This window comes from Oryzias latipes, chromosome 1 (assembly GCF_002234675.1).
Source record: "Oryzias latipes chromosome 1, ASM223467v1".
NCBI lineage: Eukaryota > Metazoa > Chordata > Actinopteri > Beloniformes > Adrianichthyidae > Oryzias > Oryzias latipes.
Genome location: NC_019859.2, coordinates 21,128,176 through 21,151,286, shown reverse-complemented (window position 1 = coordinate 21,151,286; position 23,111 = coordinate 21,128,176). Strand labels below are relative to the sequence as shown.

At 40.4% G+C, this 23,111-nt stretch overlaps 1 protein-coding gene across 2 annotated transcripts in view; it reads left to right on the top strand.

The window, feature by feature from the left end:
* The first annotated feature begins 8,495 nt into the window (after positions 1–8,495).
* cacna1h (calcium voltage-gated channel subunit alpha1 H) overlaps positions 8,496–23,111 on the top strand; it is a 72,319-nt gene continuing 57,703 nt past the window's right edge. For both annotated transcript variants that reach the window (XM_020704247.2, XM_023958231.1), the window contains exons 1-5: positions 8,496–8,802; positions 10,544–10,824; positions 19,939–20,032; positions 20,235–20,368; positions 20,727–20,824. In XM_020704247.2, coding sequence (XP_020559906.2) covers positions 10,562–10,824; positions 19,939–20,032; positions 20,235–20,368; positions 20,727–20,824 — 589 coding nt within the window. In that variant the 5' untranslated portion in view covers positions 8,496–8,802; positions 10,544–10,561. The remainder of the gene's footprint in view (positions 8,803–10,543; positions 10,825–19,938; positions 20,033–20,234; positions 20,369–20,726; positions 20,825–23,111) is intronic.

Genomic DNA, 23,111 nt, shown 5'->3' with positions numbered 1-23,111 from the left:
ACTGGCATAGAAGCACCTGTCAAGACTTACCAATTCCCTCCACGGCGACATAAAGACATTTGCTGCATGGGTCTTTATGGTTGACTTTGTCCTGAAATGCAATAAATGTTTTAACGTGCTCAGTAAATGTGAGAATTAGAGCAGCTCTTCAGAGTTTTGCCGTTGGCAATGGCTGCGCATTGCACGGTGTTTCCCCAACAAATGGAAAATCTGATCTTAATTGTCAGTCACACTTGTGGGGAATTTGCAAATGTGTCTGGCAGCCCATGGACCCCCCCAGCAGAATATGCTAAAAACATTGATAGCATATAGAGGGGGACGGACTGGTTATAGTTCTGCAGGGAAATCCATTTTTGCTGGTATTTACACAACTTTGAAACAAAACCCTTTCCACACCAAACCCAATGCCCCCAGTTTTAAAGGCAGGCAAAGTCAGCAACAGTCTGCTCCCGCGGAACACTGTGTCCCACCTCCCTGCAGATACTGCTCATGACCAGCTGGAGGAGCATGAGTGAGAGCCCACAGTGCTGCTGACCCGGCCTGTACACTCTAATCAAGCATCTGCTGGAGCCAAAGAGTGAGTGTGATTCACGGAAACCCCTACTGAGGACCCACAAGGTCAAAAACGATCATGCAAAAATCCAGTCGGAATGTCCTCCCCAGAGGTGCCACATCCCGCGTCCTGAAAAGAGAGAGCTGTTTTTGCTGCAGGAAAGGGAAGTCAACGTTATTGGACAGATGTTGTTGCTGATCGATTATTTTTGTTTGGTTCATTTGGCAAAGAGGCATTTCCCCTTTATATGTCAGTTGTACCATACAAAGGGGGTTTCCATGTTTTAGATTAATTTTGGATTACTTTTATATTAGCAACTTAATTAGAGTTTTTTTTAACCAATCAGAATTACATGGGTGAAATGGGTCTAACATACACATGTCTGTTGTAGAAAAGCTGGAGGTCATCACTTTGAGGGTGATGTGACAGAATGCTTCATCCATCTCTCTATGTGAAAAAATTGATTGTTCCAACAAAAGTGGCAGGGAGTAAATTTCATGTAATAATGCACTCCAAGCATTTTAAGCCTTTGCCACCTATTGAAGCAAATACGAACCAAACCACTTCAACTCCAAAATGACCTACATTTAGCATCTACTTGAAAACAAAAGCATTTTTTCATACCTGAAAATATAAGGTCACAGGGTTAAAAGATACAAAAATATGTGGAAAATATATTTAATTGTATATTTCAATAGATGATCAGTTTTTACTAGATTAGAAGAAAGTGGCTCCAAGATCTTGACAATAAAAAACAATAACAAAAAAAGCAGTTAAGTTAGGTGAGGGTAAAGTGCCCTAACAGACTGAAGAAATGCCCAAATCTTACCTGGCTGGATGAGATAAATTACTACAAGGAAGCATCAGAAATGACTGAACAGTGAACACCTTAAACATGCACTTGGACTGACTGCAGAATCTTAAACCTCCCTCGTGCACCTCAAGTACTTCAGTTCATTTTCTCTCCCTTTTCCTTCCATCTCACAGCTGTGTACTCACTGAGATAAGTGTGATTTTCTAATTTAAGCCTTCACTAAATTCTGCTTGAGTGTGAAATCTTTTCCTTGGCAAAGCTTTGCCTGCTAACCTCTATGTTAAATGTCTTAAATGGCCACTACTCAGAGTTAAAACCATCATGTTTAAGTGGCTTCTTTAGGGGACTTTTTCTCCAGTAAACCTTTGCTTTGCATTCATACTTTCTTATTTGGTCCAAAAGCAGTCAAACTGACCTCATTTAAACAATATTTTCTTGCTTTTCTTGAATTACCTAATATTAAACTTACATAGATTTACAAATGCATTAATTTTGGCATTGGTTCAAAAGCATCATGCAAGTTTTTTGAATTTGTTTTTTTAATGACAGTCCCACTTTCCTCCTGTCTGTATCAAGCTTGGATGGCACAAACAAACAAGAAAACCTTTGCAGTCTACCCTCTGAAAGTGCATCCACTGCTGCCAATATACAGTCTTTGGGACAGGGAACTTTATCCTAGATGTGGCAAACCTTTCATACATCTAAAATAATTTAAGATTCTAAGCAGTACAACAGGTACATCTATAAATATCATCAATTTAATTTTGTGACAGTACACTGCTGCAGGTGTTAGAAGTCAGAGCTTTATCTCCCCCTCTGGTAACCAGCAGGAACCATTTCCAGAGGTCTGACGCACTTCATCTCCCAGCAACCCCAACGCACAGTTTCTGGATGCCACACACCTGACTCTCATGTGCAATCACTCACACTACACTTAAGCACTGCACCCAGCCTTACTCAGTGTGAAGTATTGATTGTGCCACTCTGCATGCATTACTAAGCATTATAGCTGTATCTGATCTTCTGATTTCCTGGTCCTGTTTTGTCTCTGACTCCGTTTCCCTGCTGCCTGCCCCGGATCTCGCCTGGATCCTGACTACTCCTGTTTCTTCTATGATGCTCCCATGCTCATCAGTGACCCCTGCCTGCCTGACCCTGATTTAGCTTTGTGGACTTTTAGCAATGCTACTAAAACTTGCTGCAGTTGGAAGCAGCCCGCTTTGTGACAGCAGTTTGCTTCACTGCCCCTGTGGCCTGTTTGGTTCATTACCATTGTGAAGAATAGTTAGAAACTGCGTTTAACTTTAATACACTAATGGTTTAAACTTAATTCACTGAGCATGTATTGTCATCTCAAAATTATATTACATTTGAAGACAGCACAGCCAAGCTATTGTTTTCACAGTTTATTCTCATCCTCCCTTTTTTCTGTGCATGTGTGATCTTCCGAGCAGGCCTCAGAGTTATCTTCACTTTAGCCTTGGAGCTTCCCTCCAGCAGTAACCTGTGGGTGTGATTTTCACACGAGGTCCATCGGACGATCTTCTGAATATGCAAATGCAGGGTTTTTATACCAAGCCCATCCCTGCGCTCGTTGGTCGGACTTTGAATGCACCATGTTCATCTGTCTGTCCCCTTCGTGTTTGTGCGAAGTAAAACCTCCACAAAAGATAAGTATCTGTCTCTGAGTCGTTATTCATTTATTTCTGTGTGCAAGAAACTGACGAGGTTACGAACTAATACAATACAGTCCTTTCTAGAAAATCTAGTTTCTTCACAACCATTATACATTTTCTGATTTCAGGGATTCAGTACACTACCTGAAGAATGAAAATATAAAAAATGTTTATATCATGTTAGGAAGGATAAGATGCATGAAATGGTAATATTCTTTTTTTAAATTTATTTATTTATTTTTTTTTACTTTTCCTGTCCAACTGCTAGGCAGGCAGATGAGAGCTGAGGGCCTCTTGTGTTGGACATATTTTACTTTAACAAGAGGGGTTATTAATCTTCAGACAAACCAAAGGTATGTCTGGATAAACCCCTTTTGTAATTGAGGCCAAACTTTATTAATTTCAACCATGTTTGAAAATCTTTGGTGTTGGACCGGACGGAAAAGGAAAGAAGGGAAGAAGAGAGAGGGATGTCAGAGAGGGGAGGGTGATAGTGATGTAGTTTGTACTACATTTGAACAGTACCGTTGTAGGTACCGGATGTTCTTGGGTTGCCGGATGTTCTCGGGGTCCTTCAGGGTCCTTCAAATGAGTTATATCACTAGAGGAGACATCACGTGGTTCCTCATGGGAGGAGAGCACCGCCATCTTGGTGAGGTCAAGTTTTGAAGACCAAATCACTTTTATAACATTTAATAAAGATCTCTGTTTTTGCTTTCAATCACTTCATTATATGAAAAAGAAGAATGGCTTGAAATTGCTTAGTTTTGTTCAGAAATACAAACTTCACGAGTACCCCTAACTTAACTAGTATTAGACTACTTAGATTCTTTCTGTTCCTTTATTTTATTTTACTTATGTTTTTATTTATTTGTGTGTTATGTTCATTGTTTCTTTTTTCCCCTCTATTCTTTATTTTCTATGTCAATATTTTATATTTGGCAATGGTGACTGATCTTTGAGGCAATATTGATTACATCGTTATTGTTCGTTGTTAACGTTAATGTCATTGTTAATGTATGATACCGCAATTGTCAATAAAGTTTTTTAAAAAACTTAGCGACGTTAACTCATTGGTCGTGGCAACTTACAGCCAATCAAATAGTGTGACGTCATCATTGGTCGAAGGACCCCGAAGGACCCCGAGAACATCCGGTACCCACACCGTAATGATAAACAACCAGTAAACCTGCCTGCTCTATGCTGCTTCATGGTTGTTTATCATTACGGTACTGTTCAAATGTAGTACAAAAAGGGCGAGGCCTGTCCACACACACTCAAATGTTATCAACACACCTGCTAGCTGCAAAAATGTCCACGTCAACATGTACACAAAACAGATAGTGTGCACAAACGCATACCTATGCCTTTAAACCAACTAGTGTGAAGTCTTTCATTCATTCAATCATGCAAACTGTTAGTGCAAAGGTGAGCTAACACCTGTGTTCAGGTGAGTGTTTATGTTCTTCTAAAATGGATGGTGGAATGTGAAAAGAAGGAGGAGGAGCGCCCAGCCACCCCCACACCTAGACCCCTGCCGCAGCAGTAGCGGCAGCCGGAATCCCCCCAACGCCACACGGGAACAGGCAGGGAACAACCGCCCCCCGGGCGACCAAGACCGCCACCCAGGCCAGGGCCAGCAGGACCGGCGCAATGGCCCCCAGAGCCATAGAGCAGGGAGGCGCGGAGGGAAAGAGAGCGCCGCCCCAGCCCAACCAGGAAAGCAGCCCCCCCGCCGCGCCGGGAGAGTCCAACGCAGGGCCCCACCGGAGAAGGAGGCCCACAGCCCCAGACGAGCACCCCACCACCACCCAGGAGGTCCGGGCACCCCCCCGCCCCAACCCCAGGTACGAGCCAGGACCCCCCAAGGGAGACCCGCTCCGCACTCCAGGCAGCCACCCACCCGGCCCACGGTTGGTCCAGGGAGGAGCAAGGCAGGGGCCCGCCACCCCCACCCAGGAGGGGGGAACCACGGGAAAAAAAGGGGGCCCACAAGGGGTGTTGTAAACATGGCCCGACCAGGCTCGGCCACTGTTGGAAGTTTGGCGGATGAAATGGTAATATTCAAAAACAGTGATTTTTGAACTGTATGCATTTTAAACCTTTACTGCATATACAGTCCCTTCTCTTAAAAAAATAGAATATCCTGGAAAGGTGTATTGATTTCCGCAATTCCATTTGAAAAAATAAACTATAGAACCTAGATTCAGGGCCCACTGTCTAATTGATTCCAATATTTTATGTGTTTATTTTTGCATAAATGAAGGTTCCAGCTCAACAAAACAGCAATTCAGAAAATGACAAATCAGGAGAAATCACAATTTACTTTAAAAATGGTGTTTTCAAAATGATATGTCAATCTTTGATAACTCCATCCCAATCCTCAGCAGAAGGACTGTTGCAGTGGTTTTGGATTGAAGAAAGCGGAGTTTACCAAGACCAGCGCTGGTCAATGCAAACCAAATCATGACTAAGTGTGGAGATTTCACACTGGTCAGGCAGCTTGGGCTTCTGCTCTCACCAGTAGTCCTCCAAACCCTTGGACCTTGATTCCTGAAAAGGATGAAAGGCACACTTTCTTCTCATCAGAAAATAGAACCTTGGACCACTGGTTAACAGTCCAGTCCTTCTTCACTTTGGCCCAGTTGAGACGTTTCATCCGGTGGTCCAGGCGCAGAAGTGGCCTGACCCAAAGAACCCAACAATTGTAGCCCATCTCCCAAATGTGTCTGAATGTGGTGGTTCTTGAAGCTGTTCCTCCACCTCGTTCCACTCACACTGGATGTCTGCAGGTTCTTGAATTTTGTCTTTTTGATAATCCGCTAAAGCCTCCTGTCGTCTCTTTTGCTGATGCATCTTCTCCTGCCACATTTTGCCCCTCTGTTGGACTTTCCATTGATCTGCTTGGACACAGTGAACAGCCAGGCTCCTGAGCTATGAACCTTTGTGGCTTATCCAGACTATGAAGCGAATCAAAAGAATCTAAAGTCTAAAGTCTTCCCCATGTTCAACCAAACTGAGCCAGTTTGGGGAACCTGTGCAAGTGTTTCGAGTTCATTAGATGATTAGTTGATGAACTCAGTTTAAAACATTCATACCCTGAAAATTAAGGCGGATTTCTCCAAAATATTCTTATTTTTTGAAACTTTTGTGGGTTTTTATGAGCTGAAACTCCAATTAATGTAAAAATAAAAAAAATAAGTCCTTAGAATAAATATATATATTTAGTTTATATTACATGAAAACTTATATTTTGAATGGAATTATGTAAATAAATACACTTTTCCATGGTATTCTATTTTTTTAGAAAAGGTCTGTATAAACAAAAACATCCCAACTGGATTCAGCTAAATAAAACAGCTAAAAACCCTTCAGGCTTTCCTTTAATTGTGTTCATTTAGGTTTTCTTGCATGTTTACAACATCAGGTCCTTCACATTGTCTCTTTGTGTGTGTCTGGTGGAGTGTAAACATTAAACAGCATCATATTAAGGGCCTGTGGATGGACGCTTAATCCCAGAGGGACAACAGCGTTTAAGAATAGTGCTTCCAACAGTGTACTCTTCTGGTCCCAAAGTGGGATTTAAAATTTGCCAGAGGACCATCAGAGAATTCCTTGAATCCGGCAGAAAAATGAGCAGCCTTTTCAGTACTATTTTCAGATGTTCATCTTTCTTCCTCTGCCTGTTTTCTAGTTTTGTTGGATCTCAGTCCGTCAGATGTATCTTTTCCTCCAAAAGGCTCACATACAAATAAAGATAAGAGGCTCAGCAACACATGTGGCTTTTGCTTTTGATAATTTTTGTTTCTTACAGGTTTCATTTGAATCCAATCTGTAATTTTTTAACCCCTATTGATTCAAATATGCATCAAACCACTTTGCTCCAAAATTATTTTAACTTAGCATCTATACGTTGAAAGCAAAAACATACGTGAAGTTGATATTTTTATAACTGGAAATAATTTAAAGCATCACAGGGTTAACATCAATTGAATTATCTTCTAAGAATTTGAACATGTTTTATTACTATGTTAATAATTGTTTGTATGGATATGTGATGACATGTCTCATAAAAAACCTCTCCCACCTTGGAAGTAAGAATATCCTTTTCCAGCTGGAGCTACTTCATCTGAATCTCTGTTGTGGGTACTGAACTTCTTCCTCCACTAATATGGAAAACTAACCCAGCAAGCTGTAGTATCACTCATTAGTAATCCCTTGTGCTTTGAGACCTGACGCAGCACATAAGAAGATTTGAAGGTATTGTGTTCAAGCTTTCTGGTTTTAGTGAGTCGACATGCCTGCTGGGTGTCACTGTGGGGCCTCATCACACACAAGACGGCCCCCTCTGCCCACACCCCACGCTCTCATCGTCCGGGGCCGGTGACTGGTGAGATAACCGCCTGGCAGAGACAGGATGAGGGATATTGGGAAGGGGGGGACCATCAGGCGGATGAGATGAAGGTGACAAGTCACATGCTCTGACTCGCTCCGTCAGTGTCATGTTATGCAATATTGGGAAGAAGAAGCTTCTACAAGCAGAAGTTTCAAATAAATCCTATACTGAAGGGGACAGGGTTTTGCCTGATTAGTTTCTTTTCAGATTCACCCACCTGTACTGCTGTGGAGCTTTTTCTTCATCACAAACACACTCAAAACATGTGTATATTTCTTGTTTGAGTTTAATAATAGAACCACATTAGATACAATACACTTAAAAAATAAGAAAACACACCCATGATTTTCATTGAGCACACAGTAGAGCCAACAATGATGTGAAAGCTTCAGAGGTGGCATTTCTTTTCCTAAAAGTTGCGTTTTTCATGTAAGATTATTTTTTGTCAATTGTTTTATTACAACTAAATAAGAAACTGTTCTATCCAGTTCACAAATGGTCACGAACAGGAAAATAAAAGTACGATTAGGAGTTATGATGATTGTTTTTTATATGATTTATTTAACAAAATCACGTAATTTCAGAAAAAAAGGTTAATCATTTTACAAAATTTAATTTTTTGTGACTGTCTGACAATTTTCACAAAACTTAGCAGCTAAAATTAAAAAATGTCTAAACAGGTATCCCTCCTGAAAAACATTGTTGAGCAAGAACAACTTACATGCAATGTAATTAAAATATGCATTTAAAAACGTAAAATCATTGTAATATTTTTAAAAAATCCTATATTTTTTATTACATTAATCAAATCGTCCGTGTATTTGAACTCAAAACTGGTTACAAGCTCACAGAAGAACATGGAGCAGCTGCTAAATGACAATGACAGCTCAGATCTTTCTTTTAATTAATGAGTTTATGTAAAAGTTACAACCATCATACAAAATTCTGATTCACTTCCTGATAAGCGCTGTTTTATTTTGAAGGTAAAATCTAAATATTCCTGGCCTGCCTCTCTCTTTGTGGCTTGACGCAGCTCTGCCTCCCTGCGCGCCTGAACTCTGGTACCTGACTCCGCGCTGCGCGTCCAGCGGCTAGAGGGGCGCAGACTCACTGCCGACCGCTTACTTCCAATTAAGTTGACTTTTCTTTTCTTTCTTTTGGACCAAAAGCCCGCGTCCTCTTCCCATTTTCATCTATTTTGCCTGTTTTGTAATCTTTCGGTTGACGGACTGAGTTTGGATATCAGGAGGAGGGAGACACGGGACCAGCGAACGGCTCTTAGATGGAGCAGCGGGGCTCCGGGAGCGCAGAGCGCACGGCGAACCCGGAGTGACGGAGGCTGCTGAATGGACTCTAACCTCGGGTAAGAACATCGGAGAAACTTTTTTCGGTAATATTTACTTTCCCTCCCGTTTTCTCAGTTTTCTTTATAAATCAAACGCACTGCGATTGGAAACAAGCCAACATAAAATGTCCAGGTCTTGGAATGACGCTTTTAGTCGGTGAATATGTTTTCAAAAATATAAAAGTTAATTATAATATGATAGAATCAATTCAAAATGCGTAATTGTGGAGTGTCTGCTGTATAATTAAAGAAGTTATGTTCCTCATTGTGCAGGTTAGGCCTATTTGAATTTGATATGACATCACAGGAATATATATGACTTGCTTTCTGAAAGAGATTTGGTCTTTTTTTTATCATAAGACATTGTTTCTCCTGCTCAGAGCCAGAGCTGTTCTGAATGCCACTGCTATCCCTCACAGTGCAAAGCAGTTGTTATCATTTTTGGAGAGTTGCAGTTTTTCTCCTGAACATGCTGTACATTTCTGACAAAGACATAGGGCAGGGATCCAAGTTCTGAGAAACGCTGAATTTAATACAACATTGATGACAGATGTCAGGGGTCTCATACAGGTACAGAATTGTCTTCTGGGAACATGTCCGATGAATTAATTCCATCACGGCTGGGCTGCTGGGGGAGGATTGTAATGAGTTTTTAAGATATTTTGGTAAGCACTCATCAGCAGATTTTTCTGCTGTGTAGAATAATGGCTTTTGTGTTGGTTAATTGATGTCTGCCCAATATAATCAGGACAAAAAGCCCTAAACTGTGCAGACTCTTTAAATGGCCAAGTGCCCATAATAAATTCAAGGAACAGAGGGATGGTGGCGGTCACAATCTCATTATTTTCATGAATACACACACTCGTTTGGGTCTCCTGTTTGAGTTGTCAGCTCACATGTGCCAACTTCCCTGTTGTACACAGGCTGTGTTTAGGTTCATGACTGGCTCAAGCTTCATTGTGTTTAAAATTCTTCAATTTGAGCTCCAGCTTCATACATAACTGCTCACTTTGGAGTACATTTTCCCAGGATCTCTGGGGATCCATGAGCTTCCATCCTTTCCTGCCAGACTGCACAGCAAAAGTTCCCAAAATAACAAAAACAAATGGGAGAGTATGAAATTGACGAGATGAAAAAAAACAAAAAAACTCTGAAATTGAGAAATTGGAAGGAAAAAAACTCTGCAAGACAAATGAATCTGCCTCTGTGATCATGTTTAATTCAAACTGCAATTATCATCTATTTAAGAGGCTGTGCATGATGACCCAGGACTCTGAGAAATCTAAAATAATAGAAGTGCCAGTCTGCTACAGTGCATTGAATGACATGAATTTTTTCTTAAAGTAGGAAACTTCTGTCTAAACAGAGATCTGTCCTCTTCACAGACGAAAAAAGCCTTCTAAGCCTTACTTTTCTATGCCCAGATTGTTTAAAGACAGTCTGGATTAAAAGCCTCAGCACTAATGGCCTGTTGTGTTCACAGAATGGTACAGCCGTAGGATTACTACGAGGAGTTTCTAAGTGCTCCCTCTTTTTGCTGGCCCTGTTTGCACCTCAGCTCCCATGTGTTCGTCTGTTACGCCTGGATTTATGTAAATTAATATTTCCGGCAAAGGATTTTTGGCTGGCCATGAAAGAGAAATCAACGTGGGTTCAATTTTCCCAGCTTCTTTGCCCCGCACAGGCTGGAATTTGGTTTTGGACGTGCAGAGGGATCCGTACACACTGCTGTTTCTTGAACCCACGCCCCTTTCTTTAGGTTCAGGCTGTTCACAGCATGGCCATGACGGGCATCCAGGAGCCAGACCTGGATGAACAGCGAAGAGGACCGGCGCATGAGGAAGAGGAAGAAGAGGAGGAGGAGGACGGGGAGAAGGTGCATGTGACAGTTGAGGGAGAGCACAAAGGAGAGGATGAGGAGGACGGGGAGGAAGAGGAAAAGGAAGAGCTGCCGTACCCCTCCCTTGCACCAGTGGTTCTGCTGGCTCTGACCCAAACCAGCCCTCCCCGCTCCTGGTGCCTTCGAGCTGTCTGCCACCCATATCCTTCCCCCGGGGTGCTGTGAGCATGCGTGGCGTCGTGCAGAAGTTCCTCTGTGTTTATACTGTCAGAGACACACTGCCTGTGCTCCTGTACTTCCTCAGAACTGTAACAGCAAGATGTTTGTATTAACTTTAAACACAAGGAAAGGTGGGACGAAGGTCAGAACTGAGCACGAGCGTGGGCGTGTGCACGTGTGCATAAAAGCTGTGTGTTTGTTGGAGCTCAGGTATTTCCTAGGACCCATTAGCTGCAGGAAAAGATAGCCGGCATTTTTTTTTTCCTGATCGGAGGTTTCCATAGTGACAAGCCATAATGAATCTCCAGGGTTACAGCTGCCTGTCAGTTGCATTGTCACTGGCCTATATTTATACGGAGGTACAAACAGTAAAGGCTCACATCACCTCCTAAACCCAACTTTGCTTCTGTCTTCATTGTCTCACCTTTCGTTTTCCTCTCTGTCTCCCAGTAGTTGTACTGTTAAGGTGTGTGTATAGGTGAGGCTATCAGTTCTGAAGTGTGTGTGAGCAGTCATGAATACTCTGAAGCGTGCATAAACGTCAGCATTACCTCAGGGATTTGTGGAGGCTCTCAAAATTGGATATTCTCCACAGCTTGTGACTTTTGTGTACATTCACCTACACGTGTCTGTGTGTGCTCTCCCGGTGTGTCGTAATGTGTTTGTAATTGCAGATCTATGCGCATTTGCTAAAGTCATCACTCCGCATGCCCCATGAAATATAAATACATAATTGCTGAATAAATAACATGTATAGCAAGAGGAACATAATTGGTGGGAAAAAAAATTCTGTGGACACCGTGAACCTCTCTGCTCCGTGGGTTGTTAGCATGCTCTCATCACATAGCATTGTAGCCTCTTTGTGTCAGCACTAGTTTATACACACACACACCCACACACACACACACACATGCAAATGGGCACACTCACAGGCGAGTAAATGCCCTCGCACAAACAAGGGAATCTCCCCTGGAGAGGCTTTTCAGAGGAATCACCTGGTTGCTTGGCAACAGTGGTAGCTCTGCCCCGGCAACCTGCTTACTTCCGCTTGCAGTTTTTCCATAAAGTGATTTTGCTTGTTTGTCCTGGTGCTGTCTGTGCGTCTGTGCACTTATTGGCGAGCGTCCTGTTGTACATTAATAGGTTCTGATGCTAGTCCGCTGTCCAACAGTTTTAGTGTCTGAGAGTGTTTCAGTCTGGAGTGTGTTACTGGAAGCCGTCTCCAGTGGAAGTAATGTGGCTGGACATTGTTGGACATGGATATTAATATAATCCCACTGGGGGAGGATTGGAAGTCCCCAAGAGCCAAACTTTAATGAGATCACTTGTCATTCTTTGCTTTTTTTCCTCTTAATTGATTCATAAATGAATGCATTCACTTCATTTCACATCCCTCAACTAACTTTCTAGTTGTTTTCAATTATGTTGTACATCTTTATCCTGAAGTGATTGAAATGAAATGAAATCATTTCTGATTACTACCACATACCTTTTTTTGGCAGCTGGATTGTTTCCAACAACTCTCTGTCTTTTTTTTGTTTTTTTTGTGTGTCTAATATTAACCAAGCTGCGAGTTTGCAAAATGCTGAGCCTTCATGTGACTTTCAGTCTTTTTCTTGAACATCAACTCCAATGAAAATGGTGTTTTAACAAGTTCCTGAGGCATTTTTTTATTATAGAGGACATGCATAGAGAAAATTAGACTTTAAATTCCATTTCTGAGTATTTCTTTATTTGAATTGTTGTTGATCAGGAGCAGAGGAAAATTATGCCGTTTGAAAAAGCTTGTATTTGTTCTATTGTTGGGCCACAAGATTCCTGCTCAGCTGTAGTGTGATTCGTCCACTTGCAGACAAATAGATCCATGAACGTCTTTGTTTTCCTTATCTGAGCTGGCATCTGGCTGAAAACTGGACTTCGAGAAGCTCTCCATTTTTGTTGCACCACTAATATTATGTTGTGGTTGTGAGGGGCTGTAAGTTAGCAGGAGAGGTTGTAAGTAGATAGGATTCAGGGCTGGGCTTTCTCTAAGCCAGCAAATTCACAGCCCTCAACTCAGAGGTGAATTTCTAATGAACTACTGCCGCTCTGCAGAAACTACATCCAAGAGTTGACCCAATTTTTTTGATTTTGGCTAAACACGACATAACCATAAATAAAAGACCACTGGGAACACTTTGAAAATAGATCAAAATGTGGACGAATAGGCACACACTTGCATGGATGTTTGGATATAAACAGACAGGCACACATACGTACCAGACATGACTAATTTAGGAGTGCATGAAACATTCAGAGCCACCCCTTTGTTTAAAGATGAGAAAAGCCGATTCGTTCACTCCTTCACAAGTACCTTTATGTGCTGACCTCTTTTTTTATTTAAAATTCTGCCTTTAATCGTTATCATCCCTCTTTTCTCAGGATCAGTGTTCCCTTGTTGTCTATTTTCCCACTCTTGGTTCCTCTTCTCAGACACCGTCTTAATTGGGCTGAGGTGTGCGAGTGAGTAAAGTGATAGGGAGGCAGCCACAGATTAGAAGAGATCTTACTCAAAGCAGAACGCTGTCTGAAACATTTCAGCCAATTAACACAATTCCTGCAAGTCTCCATGGCTACCAGCTGTCAAACTCTTTGGGGGTGGAGCCAGTGGGTTTGACAAGTTGACTTGGCCCACCTTTATGGGAGACACTCTCAATTACACACATACACAAACATGCACACACACACACACACCACACAGAAGATTTTGAGCTTAACTAGGTTATGTTTAATCAAGTCTCTGTGTGTGGATGCCAAAGTTAGGAAGTGAGGACAAGCAGCAGAGAGCATCAGTCTAGTAATTAACAGTCAAAGCCACTCATCACAAATGTCTCTTTGGTCGCACAACAGTCTCATTTGACGGTGATATGTTGTCTTTGTTGTGGTTTTATTGTATCAAGACGCTTTGTATTTTGAGTTTAAAAAGCAGAATTCATGAACTTTAGTGCCATAAGTTGAAGAGATAAAACTGCATGGAACTCATTAATGCATTTGTGAAAATGGAGGTGAGTTTAAAAATAACAATATTCATTAGGGGTGTAATGATTCCTTTTAATAACAATTTGACTCATATTATAATTTGAGATTGGTGAGACAATTCATATCTGACAATTGTTTCATTTTGAACGATCTGATTAACTGATCTAAAATGGATCCAAAACTTCAACCAGTGTGACTCAGAGATAAACACCTGGTACTGAACAGTGCAGCTGAAGTTTTCCAGATTCCTTGTTTTCCTTGCAAGAAAATCTAGCGTTAATTAAATATGTGTACAAACAAACAAGTAAACAAGAATTAATTACAAATCCATTCACATTTTAGTTTCCTGAAGTCCAGCCCATTGTTAGAACATTATTAGAACATTCTAGCACACTGTATGGTCACATGTCTTTGCTAAATCCAAAGTGTTTCCACACATTGGACTGGAATGATGGACTGATCAGTTTTTTGCTGCATCAAGTGTGTGTTGTCCACTGTGACACACTTGGTAGTTTTAACATTTTAGTAAAATAAACCTGCCATGTCTCAATACAAATGGTATTTTCCAATATCAATGTAATCAACTTATTTCATTTAGAAATTATTTTATAATGGTATTGGCTGATTCGATTAACAACTTGCCTCAGACAGATTGATCTGTTTGGATCATAGGAATACAAATCAATTATTCGATTAATTGATTAATTATTACACCTTTACTATTTAGTATGTATTGAATTAATAAACATGAGGGCAATATGATCAAAACAAGATCCAACATTTATTGTTTACTGTTCTTTAACATTAATCAATCCCCCTTTACAGTCAAGAGAATTTATTCATTGTTTAATGAAGACAACTGGGGATTTAAAGTGACTGTTGGAACACACTGAAAACATGGAAAATAATAAAAACAAAAACTCAGATTTAAAAACATTTAATACATAAAGGAACGAACAAAAATATATATTTTTAAATTGGAATAAATAGATGAGCTTAGTGTGTACGCCAAACTACACCACTTCATGTGCAATTTTGTTTTCATTTTTCACCCCTCATAACAGGTGAAACATCAGAGTTAGTTAAAGGATTGTACATTTACTAATGCTAATGTTTCCCTGTAAAGGTCAGTTTTTGATTTTGAAGATTTAAAAGTAACTAACAAATCGAAGACTTATGTGACAGATAAAAACATTTGTAACAAGATAAATGCATAATATTTTTGAAATTTCCTGTTTTATCTATGTTATGCAAAAGTCACCAGCACCTCTTTGTACATTTCCATTCATCTTTTGTCATTTTTTTTCTTTTTCTCCTTTTCAGCCTCATTCTGACATCTGACCAGTTTTGAATGGGGACATTTTTTACTTTTCAGCTGGAAACATATTAATAATTCAAGCAGAAATGACCACACCCTCGAGGCATCCCAGTAAACTAAAAAACTTTGAAAGGGGCCCAGCAGCTTTTGGTGCAAATTTTATCCTAGATCCATCTTTGTGGAGGTCTTGGGTCTTCTCTGGTAATTCTGGATTTCTTTCCCTGTCCAGATAACACATTTTGGCTTGGAGATTTTAAATTGCTCTCAGGAGAAACTGTATAGTGTTAGATAGATGGATATGTAATAACGAATTCAGTCTAAATCTCTGAGGGTGGTCAGGAACTGCAATTAAAGAAATAAAATTGAGCTAAAAGAAAAACAAAAAATGCTAAAAGTGAAAAAAAAAACAAAGTTGGAGAACAATTTCCTTGTGTGTGTGTATATATTTTTTATAAGCTGCCATTTAAAAATTGGAATGACACATTATATAACATACTAGGTGTTTATTTTGTTTGCTGAGCATTTTCGCTGTCACTATAATGAGTTTCTGCTTAGGAGCAGCGCTTTCACCGGGGAAGGAAACTGAGAGGAAGTGGGCTATTGGAATCAGACAGAAACTCTAAGGTCTTATTTGAGATAAAAGATGAGCTGACAGGTTTTGTAAAAGGTCATAGTCTTATTAATCTGCACGAGTTGCTCTGTATAATCCTATAATATGAGATAAGAGATTGAAATTGAGCTAATATCTCCCATTTAATGGTTTAAAATGAATACTTAAAGTCCTAATCTTTTCTTTAGCATTCCTCGTGAGACAGTGTTTTTAGAAAAAACCCGTTCAGCCCTTTGTGTGTCTGTTTGACTTTTCAGTTCCTCCTTTTAAGTTAATGAAGATTTCTCATGAAAATGTTCCCACACGCTGTCCTTAGCATGTGTGGCCCAGCCAAGGGGGGTGAGGGGGGGCAATGCCAAAAAGATCATGGTGATGTGATCTGATTTGATTTATAATGTCTGCCTGACCTTTATTACCTGAGTTGGCTCTGAAGGAGAGAGTTCAGCAGAAGGGGAGTGCAGGAGAGGAGGGACCCGACTGAAGAAGGATGTGAAGATTAGCGGATGAGGAAATTAGGAGAAAGACAAAGAGCAGAGGCTACGCAATATTTACAACTGTTTACACTTGAAAAGCTCGCAGCTGAAACCCTCATGATCCTTCATTTTGGACGGCTTTTCACAAAAACCTCCTCTTCAGTTCCCTTCTCTCCTCTTTTACTCGACCTGTATCACTGTCACTCTCCCTGCCTGCCTCTTTTCCTCTCGGTTCTCTCTTGTGATAATTATTAAGCGAAGTTCTGCTCTATCTGTTGGCTGACTTTCGAGTTTCTGGCAGAGAGAAGAGCTTTACCCAAGGGCGATCGTATGTGGAGATGGTAGAGAAAGTGGAGGACAGAGAGGAGCAAAAATGTGTATGGGAGGAGGCAAAAAAAAGAAAAAAAAACATGCAAGAAGTCATACGGAATGAAATTATGCTGAACTATATAAAGGAAGATGGAGAGAGAAAGAGAGCAGGAGGAATAAAGTGATGAGAAAAATAATTGGGCCAAAGAGAGAAAAATTAGAGTTGATAGGAAGAAAGGTTGAGAAGAGATAAAGGAATAAAACAAAGGGAAAAGAGGCTCTCTTTGAGTTTCATCAGTGATGTTGAATTATGGGCAAACTTTCGAAATAGCCCCATGTCATCCATCAATAAGACCCGAACTCAGCCCTGTTTGCTGGTTAATCTGAGTGCGCGTTTTAGAGTTATGTCAGACGCTGTCACGTACACAGATGGAGTTGGATTAAAGGGGAACTTGTCAGCTGTGAGGATTTGAAGCCTTCTTCAGCAGGAGTTGCGCGGCAGGACGTTTGCTTTTTCAGCGTCCTGCTGTATTGTTGTGTTTAGTTTGTGTTTAGCATTAATAGGGTTGCGTTCCAGTCCAGACAGGATGCAAGCGGATTGTGGAACTCAGAAGTCGGTTCCCACAGTGAGATAGTGGTTCCCATGGCAACCATAGCAAAGGGAAGACACTGGATTACCCTCGCTCCTTCCTTCTTTCCCTCATTTCTCTCACTCACTCTGTCTCAAGGGTGATAAAGGATTGTACTCTCATTAATTTTTTCCGCCCTCTCGAGAGCAAAGTGTCCGGGAAGGGGACTGTGTGTTTTGTGGGCCCATGGGTGTGCGCACACGTGTGTGTGCGTCCACGTGCATGCTCCGGGCTTTGTTATGTATGCATCCATGCTTTTTTAGTAGCCTACATTGCTGTCATTTGGAGCTCAGAAATGTGGGCTGCATTTGTGCAACACAGTGTTTTCATTTAACTATCAACTACATACTTTTCTTCCTTTTTTCTAGACTGAGCTGCTTTTCATGTCTCATACATGCTTCGTCCTCTAGTGTGACAACCAGCAAGCAACCCAGATGCCGAAACACAAGTCACCGAGATTTATGCTTAAAGCGACTTCAAAGGCCTGCTGCTTGTTTCATGGTGGCTGGTGGAATTCGTACCTGTGAACACTGAGCATTTGAAAAACATCTTGTCGGAAACTGTGCTTGTAAGGCAAGACATTAAAGCTTGTTCTTGAAAGTCTGGACAGTTTTTATTGTCAGCACTGGCAGAGTTTTCCTTGTATTTTGAACTTTTAGGATGCTAAGTATTAAATTTTATCAGATGTAATCAGCAGTTAAAACTGTTCCAGCAAAAAACGCGGCTCTAATGTTGATGAGGCAGTTTTCTTCAGGTGGTGTTTTGCAGAAATGAGCATCAGTGAGAGTGTCAAGGAGGACAGGCAGATGCAGAAGAAAAAAAAAATGTTGGGAAGATAATGAATGCAGATAAATTCACACAGGGCAGAAGAGGTCACTGAATCATTTGATGAGTATGAACATTCATTGAATTGCATTCTATATGACTTTCACAGTCATGGGGCCCAGGTGTTGATAATACAGCATAAACGCTAAAAAATCCATTTGTATATCGTTTTTTCCCCCAAAATTGTCAGGAGAGAAGAGACAATCACTACCTAATTTTTTTTGCTTTGTTTTTTCTTTTGACAGAGCTGATATTGTATAGAAATACAACACATATTTTCTGTGTGAGACAATTTTGTTAGATGCAAAAATTACTTCTTTAAATATTGCATTTGACACATACCAACTTTTTTTAAGGTTGAGTCATTTGCTTTCACAAATAAGTTCTTGTTTGAATTTTTTTAAAATGTTTTTTAACCTTTTAACAACGGAGACATTGCCGGTGACACCTAAGTAACGCACTCTCGTTGAAACTATCGTAACTCTTCGACTGCTTACGTGATCAATGTGAACCAACTGAGTCTGATGAAAAACAGCTTTTTTAGTGGCTCTGCACTGATATATGAAAGCCTGTACTAAGGCTTTGCATCTTTATGTAAAGTGTTACATTATGAAGAAAAGCCACTTGTCTGTTACAGAATCAACTGATTTACATCACTTGGGTAAACATTTCACTACTATAAAGTGTTGTACTTCAGCACAAAGGCTGCTTTTCTACGGATATAATCCCGCTGTTATTATGGTAATTTGCGTAAACAGTAAAGATTAACAGTAGTTTGAAAGATGTTAACACTGGAGCTAAATGCTGTGGCTTTTATTTACCATTTTGCAGTGTTTAGCCAAAATCAAAAACTCTGTGTTGCAGACTGGCAGGAGTTCATCAGAAACTCGCCTCTCAGTTGTGGACTGTTGGTGTGTAGGTAACCCTCCACTGATATCCCATCATCCCTTTGTTTGCACTCTCACCTGCTAGCTTACAGCCCCTCACAACCCTAAACTAATATAAGTGGTGCAACAAAAATGGTGAGCCATATTGGAACTATCCAGCCACAGAGCTTGGAGCCAGATGCCCGCTCAGACAAAGACAATAAAAACGTACATGGATCTATAAAAGAAAGAAAAACATACTCAGAAACACAGTTTTGATCTTAAAATCCTTTTTATACAGCATGTCCTCCTTCATGAGAAAGATGTTAAAGCACTAAAAGCACAATTTTCATTGGAATGACTATTTTAAGAAGCAGCTTTGTGATAAATCCAGCTACATTCTTTTAGTTTACAAAGCTGTTAATTTCCACAGAATTTATTTCTGCTTGTAAAATTAAACTGCGTCAACAGCTGTCTGAAATATATATAATTTGACAATGAGAAACAAAACAATTCACAGCCAAATTATTTTTTGAGAAGCTTGATAAAACCAAGAAGCAGAGATCATTCAAACCTCCTCGGGGTCAATTCGATGACAACCATACCTGCTGCATACTGCTGTATCACAACCATTTTGACCTTTGTCTAATCCTTGTCTGAGATTTCTCTGCATTGGGAGTTTAGAATGGATGGGTCAGACAAGGTCTCTTGAGGGTTACGGGGACAGCAACTGTTGCACAGTCAAAATCATAAACAAAGAAAAGTCGGATTTTGACTTTAGACTGTGATTATCATACTTATTATACTTATTTGACTTTAGACTAATTATCCAATCTATTTGAGCTCGATATTTAGCTTCAAAATAGGTTTATAAAAGTTTTCCTACTGTGATGTAAAAATTGTGCTTTGAATGAGTCTAGAAGATGTTTGAACTGTAAATAGATAAGAGGAATGAAACTAAATGTGTTCATACTGTCACATTTTATTATTGCTGTTGGCTTTTGTTCATATGCTCAGATTTGAAGTATGGCCTTAACCTTGTGTCACATGGTTTGAGCGTGTGAGCATTTTGGCCATCCTACTGAACTGTGTCACTTTGGGGATGTTCCAGCCTTGTGGCCACACCCCCTCCGTGCTGCAGGTACAGCACACACACACACACACACACACACGCACGCAGATGCAATCATCGAAAAGCACAAACTAATCATATTAGGCATTGTGAAGTTATTACCAAGGGACTGAAATGTGTTTGACTTCATTTTTATTCAACGTGATCAGTTTGTTCTAATCCTGTGCATTTCTGTGTGTGTGTGTGGGTTTGTGTGCGTGTGTGCGCGCAGGCTTTGGATGATGGCATCTTTGCATTTTTTGCTGGTGAAATGGTGGTGAAGATGGTAGCTCTTGGGGTCATAGGTCAGAAAGGTTACCTTGGCGACACATGGAACAGATTGGACTTCTTCATTGTTATTGTGGGGTGAGTGCTTTGCAGACACACACCCACATGCACGCATAGAAACACTCATATGACATTAAATATGAGCCAAAAGTGTGTCTGTGTGACTTTTGTAGAAAGCTTAGACACTTGTTTAATGCCAGCTAAATGTCAAGCGTGTGTGTGAGCATGTGGATGTACAAGGCTGAGGTGCGTGCGTGTGTGAATGCTTCATTGAATGACAATTGCATCTGTTGGTCCTGAGAGAGATGGACCTCAGCGATTGGTAGTTAAAAGACTGTGTATCCCAGAGAATAAATTCCCTGCAGACGCTCAGGGTTTACCAAGGTCAGCGTGATCGGGATGCCAGAAAGAAGATGGTGGTTTTCCCTTGTTACAGCATGCTGGAGTACTCTCTGGATGGACACAACGTCAGCCTATCAGCCATCCGGACTGTTCGGGTTCTCCGCCCACTGAGAGCCATCAACAGAGTTCCCAGTAAGATTCTTTCTCTCCTTTCTTTGTCAATATCCAGTTCACCCAGAAAAGATAAATTGAGTCTTAGGCTGTACATAAAGCATTGTCTACAAGTTTTATCTCCAAGTGCTGAGACTCTCCTATCTATTCTGTTGTCTATCTTCATTGTGTCTCAAACTTATATTGTTTTGAAAAAGTTTGTAAAGCAATTTTTTCACACCCAAGGGAGAAACAGTTGAAGCATTAATGCTTTACTCAGTAACATCATCATGCCACTCTGGCACACGGATGTGTAGGAGTTTGCCTGTAAATATGGACAATGACATGATCATTAAAACAGATATTTGAAGGCTTGAATACAGTTTTATCTCGCTGTTCTTAATATTTGCCTGATTGTCTCAATCCACCATCCTACTTGTTTTTCAACTATCCATGCCTCACTCCCCACCTGACTCACATGATTCCAGGTTCTGACTGACTAAACACAACTGATCATCAGCAGCAGAAAAACCAGCAGAGGAGGTTGGATCTCTAGGATCAGGATTGACGTAATCACTTTCTGCCACCTTGGTTGTGTTGGATTGATCTTTTGCCATTGGATTTACTTAAAGTCCCACTCTGATCCTCTTTTGATCTATTTTAAAAGCGTTCCCAGTGGTCTTTCAATTGTGATTATGCAGTTTTTAGCTAAAATCAATAACCTGTGTTGTTTTCTAGGATGTAGCTTCTGCAGAGCGGCAGTAGATCTTTGTTAAAATTCGCCTCTCAGTTGTGGGCGGGACTCTTGGTGCAGAGCAAAACGAGAGCTATGTGTTTACACTCACTCCTCTCTCCCACTGGTTTACAGCCTCTCACACCCCCCCAACCTAACTTTACCAGTGTGGCAAAACTGGTGAGTCATACTGGAGCTATCCAGCCGTACAGTTTGGAGCCAGATACCAGCTCAGACGAGAAAAACAAAGATGAACTTGGATCTATTCGTCTACAAGTGGATCCATCAGAATGGAGTGGAGCAGAGAGCCTGTGAACCACCCAGTGTATTTTCTATTACACAAATAAGAGCTCTTTCAAGCTGCATTTTTTCGTCTGCTCCTGATTCACAAAAGTTTGAACAAAAAAAAACACAATTTTAAGCTAATTTTATTCATATCTATCCTCCATCATCAGAAAAATGCCACAAAAACATATTAAAAACACCAAAAACATGATTTTCATCTGAGTGGGTCTCTAAGCATATGAAAAGGAAAAGTCCAACATGGAGTAAAAGACTGTCAGTGCAGCCATTGTTTATAGTACTTTAACCATGTTTCTTTGGTTACCTTGTTTTATTCTATCAACAATAAGGTAATGTTTGAAGCACTGAAGACAATCCTCTCTACTTTGGTTGATCATGCACAATTTCCCCTTTAAAAGGTTTGGATTGGACATACTTGATCTGAATGACTCATAAAAACCTTCAAGCATTTCATCATGGTTTACAAAGAATATCTATATATCTATATATATCTATATTTTACTCGAGAGGGTTTTCTAATGATTTTTTTTATCTGAAAAAAAAAAGAAAATGTATTATTACTTTATTTAAACTAATCTCATTAATCTCAAAGATTCAATTCTTTATAGTGCTCTCCACAAAGGAAACAGCTCCCATCTTGATACAAAGAAATTCCTACTTAGGCAAAACAATTACCTTTTTATTCAACCTCAGAATCTAAAGGATAAAAAAAAAATTTCAATAACCTTTTTTCTGTTTTGCAAAAATTGCAGAAACACAAAAAGTTGCCGGTAAAAGTAGGTGAGCACTGCTCCAAGGCCTTAATGGATGTTAAACCACAACATTTGCGAGATAGATTCCAATAGTCTGCTGAAATCTTTAAGGTGCAAACTCTGGAGAGCTATTGCCTGTGAGCAAAACAATGAAAACAAAATGTTAACTCAACACTTTTACAGCTTGTCCCACCAACTTTCCGTTCCCGTTAATTGGATGGTGTAAAGAAGCAGCTGCAGTTTCTGCATTACTGATTTGATGTAGAAGTGTCCTCAACAGAAAGTCAGCAGGCTCATTAGTCACAACCGAGACAATGAAAAATGTGTCAATTGTCCTCGTTTCCTCTGACCACACTGTAAACTTCACATCATTTCTTTCACAAGAAACAAAGAGCTGTAGCAACTGGTAACAATGGCCGTTCTGCCTTTGATGAATGCAAGTCTAAACAAATCAGGACGCGCTGAACAAAGTAATGGAAATCACTTTAATGCCCGTGACATTCTCAGCAGCTTAGCCCACAACCTGTTCAGCCAATTTCGT